The sequence below is a fragment of the Helianthus annuus genome, chromosome 1 (genome assembly GCF_002127325.2).
Source record: "Helianthus annuus cultivar XRQ/B chromosome 1, HanXRQr2.0-SUNRISE, whole genome shotgun sequence".
Classification (NCBI taxonomy): domain Eukaryota; kingdom Viridiplantae; phylum Streptophyta; class Magnoliopsida; order Asterales; family Asteraceae; genus Helianthus; species Helianthus annuus.
Genome location: NC_035433.2, coordinates 82,474,679 through 82,481,324, shown reverse-complemented (window position 1 = coordinate 82,481,324; position 6,646 = coordinate 82,474,679). Strand labels below are relative to the sequence as shown.

General features: G+C 39.5%; 1 protein-coding gene across 2 annotated transcripts; it reads right to left on the bottom strand.

The window, feature by feature from the left end:
- On the bottom strand, positions 1–3,940 carry LOC110870683 (formin-like protein 1). 2 transcript variants are annotated; one of them, XM_022119867.2, is made up of 4 exons: positions 1,989–3,938; positions 1,695–1,906; positions 1,369–1,613; positions 1–1,009 (listed from the first exon to the last, which is right to left on the bottom strand). In XM_022119867.2, the coding sequence occupies exons 1-4, from the start codon at positions 3,716–3,718 to the stop codon at positions 209–211; spliced, it is 2,988 nt and encodes a 995-aa protein (XP_021975559.1). In that variant the 5' UTR covers positions 3,719–3,938; the 3' UTR covers positions 1–208. The 2 variants fall into 2 exon arrangements, with proteins under 2 accessions (XP_021975559.1, XP_021975554.1); XM_022119862.2 differs by having other exon boundaries at positions 1,369–1,906; positions 1,989–3,940.
- Positions 3,941–6,646: the final 2,706 nt, after the last annotated feature.

The window sequence follows — 6,646 nt, the reverse complement described above, 5'->3', positions numbered from 1 at the left end:
TGGAGGGTACAGAGAATCTAATTCCATAGAACAAATGTAGCATAAATGAACTTGTTTTTTTTTACAGAGATATATGCTTATTCTTCCAAAATCTCCTCCGTATATATATCATATATATTTATATATATCTATAATCAAATTAACATTCAAAATCTTCTAACTTTATGATACAAATACAACACCAACAACAACACAAGAATGCCATTACCTATGATGACAGTCGAAATGAAGAATTACTTTCATCATCTGAGGAACTAAACTGTCGCGTAAATACCGGTAGAAGTGTCGGGTTTACTGGCACGGGGAACTTATGAGCCGAACTAACGACTATTCGTTCATTTACCGACACAACTTCCTTGCACACGCGATCAAGAACCGTCAAGAAATCTCTCACTACCATGAATATTCTTAAGGGGTGTGCTTCTTCTTTAGCGGAATTCCCATGAAAGTATTCGGTTATTTCCTTTACTAACGAAAACGCGACGCTTTCTTGAGCTTGAATCTTGATAATCTCTTCCTCCGCGGTTTTCATAAACGCGTTCATGGATTCTGAGAATCTTTCGCGGTTTACACCATCCGAAAGTGTTTCGTTTAACCTGACAACCTGTGAAATGTCGGAAATACCCTTGGATAGTTTCGTCACGTCACTATTAAGAACGTCGGAATCCATGGCTGCAGCTTTCTTGACATTTGAGAGTTCGGAACTGATACCAGCGACGACTTGGAGACCAAGTTTGCGGGCCTTTGTGTCATTAGCAACGGTGGGGCTTTGGGCGTCGGGAATAGAAAGGCGAGCCCCTTCGCTTTTGATGATTTCTTGAACGACAAAGTGTAAAAGAGTTGTCTTTCCGTCGGTGCCTTTAACGTCAACAAGTTTAAGGAGTGTGTCGAGTTTGAAAGCGTGTGCATCACCTCGGTTTGTTCCTACGTTCATGCGGTTTCCGGTTTTCAAAACGGCTTCTAGGAGTTTTAGAAACATTCGGCTGTTTCTAAGCTCTTCGCATGCAGCCTGTAGATCGTTTTTATTCAAAGATTTAGATTATTACCGTAACAGAGGATCATTCAATACAATAAGTATAGAACTACGAGAATGAATTAAAATTCACATTTTGCTTTAAATGTGATACATAAGACGTTCATGTTCTATAAAATTATACTAGAACAAAATGTACTTTAAACCCAACCCAACCCGACCCGCCTCATGCCAACACATACTAAAAAAACATTTTCAACCCGATCTGTTTTCAACTCGTGTTGTATACAATTTTCTTCATTCCAATGTCAACAATATAGAGAAACAATGGTTCAATTTTAGAAAGAATCCAACACGCAAACGATTGAAAAGAAAGTTATAGCAAGAAAACATACCTCAAGAGTTTGAAAAGAGCGTTTAAGGTACTCGACCTCGGACTCAAAGTTGGATATGTAAAGCATTGCCTCGACTCTTTTAAACGCAAACGGTACATCAAGAACCGCCTTTAGAAACTTCTCAGCCGGACCAAGCTTAAAAGGCGTATCATCTTTGTATTCTTTTAGCTTCCGTTCTTCTTCTTTAGTCGGAGCCATTTTCAACAAACTCTCGAGAAGCTCGGTCCCCAGTGTATCCGCATTACCTGTATGATCACAAACAAAAATTATAACGAAAAAACTCAAAAAAAAAAATGTAAACTTTTGTGGAAATGAAGCAAATTTACCTTCTAAAAGTGCATCACAAACTTCATCAATTGTCACATTGAGTGCCCTAAGCGAAATTGCAATGTTTTGTGACTTTTTCGGGTCAAGAACTCGGTTTTCCTGGCTCATTGGTGTCGGTAGAATTGCCCGTCTCGTGGCGGATGATTCGTTTGAATTACTCGAGTTCGGCGTCTTAACAATGAACAATGTCTCTATCATCTCCTCATTCAACCTGCAGTCAAGATCCCCAAATGCTAAATTACACAAACCTTTAAACGATAACGATAAATCGAAAGAATTAAAGGGTTTCTTACTTAAAAGAACTAGATTTGAGTTGATCCCACACCATTTCTCGATCAGAACTTGCTCTAACTTTATCCCAATGAAGCGGTTTCAGTTTCGGTTTTGGTGTTTCAAGATTTTCTTGATTTTCCGGCAATGGTTCCATAGGCGACACCTCCGGTTGATCTTGATCGTTGATCACAGGCACGGGTCTCGCAGGCGTCACTAAAACCGGTGGACGAACCGATGCGGGTGTTTTCGGACTCTGAGAGTCCCAGTACTTCGTTGGCGGTAGTGGCGGTGGCGGCGGCGGTGTCGGAATTCTCGTCGGTGCCGGAGGTGAGTCTTGATCACTTGAAAAATCCGATAATCCAATTTCCGGCAATGGGATGACCAGATTCTGCGGCGGTGGCGGTGGCGGCGGCGGAGTTCTCGCCGGCGGTGGCGGTGAATCTTGATCACTTGAAAAATCCGACAATTCAATTTCCGGCGATGGGATGACCAGATTCTGCGGTGGTGGAGGAGTTCTCGCCGGCGGTGGCGGTGAATATTGATCACTTGAAAAATCCGACAATCCAATTTCCGGCGATGGGATGACCAGATTCTGCGGCGGCGGAGGTGGTGGTGGCGGCGGAGGAGCTAACCGAGACGGCGGCGGAGGGGTTTGAATCGACAAAAGCTCCGGCGACTTCGGCCGGGATCTAATCGGACTCAAACTCACCGGCGGCGAAATACTCAACGACACAGACCTCACCGGAGAACCCGAACTAGACGAAGAACAAGACGACGAACCCGAACCTGAACCCGAAACCGAACCCGGAACCGACCCAATTATCCTCCCGGACTCATAATTCTCCACCGGAACTCCACCAAAAGTGGTTCTGGAACCAGATCCGGTACCAATAGACCCACGAGGCGAATAAAACTCTTCAAACTCTTCATCTTTAGAAGATTCAACTTCCACATTTTCAAAATTATTATTCCCCAAATTACTCATCGTCGGTACTCCGCCCGCACCGACACTCGTAAGTGGCGGCAGTGGGCGGAGTTCGGGTGAATCCAATTTCCTCAACTTCTTACCATCACCATCTACACGGTGATTATTAACAATCCCAATTGTTGTTCCATCTATTCCATTTCTGGAATTAACAATAGTACCAAGGTACAGAAATTCCGCACTAGTTTGTGACGGACGACTAAGCTTCGGTATCCTATTAGTATTATTGTTATTATTATTACTAACACTGCCTCCACTAGTAATAGAATCTGCATTGTTAGTAATAACTACTCTGCTACTACTATCGGATCTGTGAGTTTTCTCGTCGCTAAACGACGTAGTATCGGTGGGAGATCTTCGATGCTTTTTAACTCGTAGGTAAATTACGATTGCGACAACGATAGCGGCGGCGATTACTAGCGTGACAGCGGTTGCGATTAGTTTTGATGACACTGATTTGGATTTAGCAGAACTTGGGAGATTTAGTGACGAGATGTTGGCTGGAAAAGAGGCTGACGGAGTTGAGGTTTGTGGAGGCGGTGGTGAGGGGTATTCTTGGAAGAACGGATGGTCAGATGGTGGAGATGCGGTGGTGGTGGGGGTGGGTGTGAAGGGTACATCGGTTGATGACGGTGGTGATGGTGCTGGTGGTGAGTCTTGTGGGAAAAACGGCTGGTGGAGTGTCCGGCGGTTGTTGACGGTGGTGGTGGTGGTGGTGGTTGTGAATGTGAAGATGAAGAGGAAGAAGAAGATGGTGAATTTCATGGTGGGTTGTGGGTGAATGTAGGTGTGGGTGATTATGATGATGGGGTGAAGATTGATTGGAAGAAGAGTGAGAGAATCTCCATGAATGTGTGTGTGAAAACAGTGGGTGTGATGTGTGTGTGAATGATTTTGCAGTAAATTGGTGGAGGATGAAAGTTGCAGAGTGAGAGAGGGAGCAGGTGTGGTGTGTTTACAGCTAAGATTTAGGTAATGGTACCAAGTTTTGGTTTTAAATTTCTTTTTTAGGACATATACTAGTAAATGACTGTTTCTAACAATAATGTACAACTTTCACAGATTTTAGTTATTTTTTTCTTTTTGCATGGGCTAAATATAATAATAACTAGCAGAATTCCCTTTCGTGATGTGGTGGGAATTCAGTCGGTATTGGTTCAGTTTATTGCGGTATTTGGACATCGACACTTTTTGTATCAACCGTTGTACATCGATCGAAGGCCATAAAAACAAAAATTGGTGACTGTTCCGATGGTACCGATTCTACTACCGACGTTGTTTAGTCAAAGTTATATCAGTTTGTGACGGTACCGTAGGCTAAACATCATAAAATATAGATATACACACGTTTTGAATCATGTCATTAACGTTTTTTAATAATCTCATAAATAACAAAAAGAGTAAAATGATTATTTTTTTATTTTCTTTTTGTTAATAATACACCTGTGTTTTTTTTAAATATCATATATTTGTATATTAAGGTATCAGTTTGATAAAATGTATGGATCACATGTTATATAACCACAATTTTAAATTTTACAAATATGCAAATAGGTTTTAACTTTATTACAGCTGTATACATAAAAGATGAGATTTATATTGCAAAAGAACGTAATATGTTAATCAAAGGAAAGTTGCGATGCTTTTTTTTTAATCAGGGTGAATTGAATGTTAAAGAAACGTGAATCGGTTAATTTAAAAAACTTATTTTAATATCCTAAAAGAAAACTACTGTTCATCAGCAGTTTCAATTCATATATATAATGTGGTTGAATTTAAACATAACCCATATATATTTAACAAAACACTTAAATGTACCCCATATATATTTAACAAAACTCAAGGGTGAAGGGAGTGTAGTTGGGAGACTTCGTTGAGTAATTCGGGCGCTTCAAGTACACGGCCACAAATCTCTCGGATAATGGAATTGGGTAACAAAGATTGAGGTTGTAAACCAGAAGATGAACCAAAGAAGAACGTTGGAACAGGGTTGAGAATTGGGTTCAGGGTTGTCGGGTAAATTGGAAAACCACCATAATTCAAATCGGGTTCATTCGGATGCTTTTAGGTTGCAATGAGGTGTCACTCGATGGTTGGTTGGTTAATATGGGTTCATCACATATTTCTGGGGGTGTCACCATCACTTGAAGGCCATGCGGTATATAACCGGCAAAAGGGCCACAGGGTCCTACATGACCGAGTGGGGTCACAAGGAATATCGTGCCACCCTTAGCTCCCTGCTTATGCACAACTTCCCCATGGTTTCCATCCTTAGCTCCCCAAATCATTTTAAACCTAAGAATAATATAATGATGATTTGACTGATTTACTACCTTCTTAAGAGTGTACGAATGTTTTTTATGGTTATAGAAGTGTTTATTATTTTAAAAGTTTATTATTCAAAACTAGAAGTGGCTCGCCGCGCTTAGCAATCGAGACACACCGATTTTAATGAAATTTAGATAGTATTGAAACAGTAAAAATAAGACGAATAAAAAAATCTAAAACTAACATGTTACAAAAATCGAAAAAAAAAGAAAAGAAAAAATGTTTTAGTTTCCCCCAAACTCATATAGTTCTAAGAGGTCCGATTTATTTTTGTCCTTACACGGTTGTTAATTATCTGAAGATCAATTTGTGTTGGAACTACACATCGTTTCAATTTTCCAATTGATAGGTTATTATGTTATGATTCAAAGAAAGAGGTATGTTAATAGGAACTTCAACTTGCAAGCTATGTGGTGAATAAGATGAAGATGCGGATCATTTATTTACGGGATGCTATGCATCGGCAGTACTATAGCACAAAGTAAGCACATGGTGTAGAACTCAACAAATCTTTGCATTTACAATGAAAGAGTTATTGGAATTCCACAAAAAAACGAATTTGGAAGAATCGAAACGGCGGTACATATAACTTATTGTTTTGGCAACATGTTGGGGGATTTGGAAAGCAAGGGATGAAAGTATATTCAACGGGAAAAGAGTTAATATAGATGCTATTTTCGGGGAGATGCAAGCTACAACTTTTCTATGGATTAAAGAGTGAGCAAAACGGAGCCAAATGGAGTGGAATAAATGGGTGCGGTTTAATGTAAAAAATTGATAGTATGCTCGTTTTCGTTTTTCCTGTTTTGCCGTTTGGTGATACTTATCCTTCGTAAGTAATGGGTGGTTGACTTAGTAGCTTACTAACCATGTAGACTGTTGTAAACATTTGGTGATGAATATGATTGTTTTTGCTGTTATAAAAAAACATAAATTTCAATTTGTGTTAGATTATAAAAATAATATTTATTAGTATTATCCCCATTAACTTTATTTCATTATTTTTTTTGTAATTAATATTATTATAATTTTCACTTAACATTCGCATTGTATTTAATATTGCAACATAATAAAGAACTCAACTATGGTGGGGCGGAGTGAGTTTTCCCCATCAGGTTTTAAGTTTAAGTCTGGGTGTTCTCATTGAGGAGTTTTAAATTGGGGATCTATTGTGCGAGGAAGCTTTGTAGCACGTAAATCTGGTTAAAACAATGTATGCTAGACCTTTCGACATTCGTGAGTAATCCACACCTTTAAAAAAAAGATAATTGTCCTGAGATATTGATAGAGTGGTCAAAACCTCTTCCTAGTGGAAAGAAAATGTTTTCCAACCGAATATTTTTATATATATCTTTTTATATCATC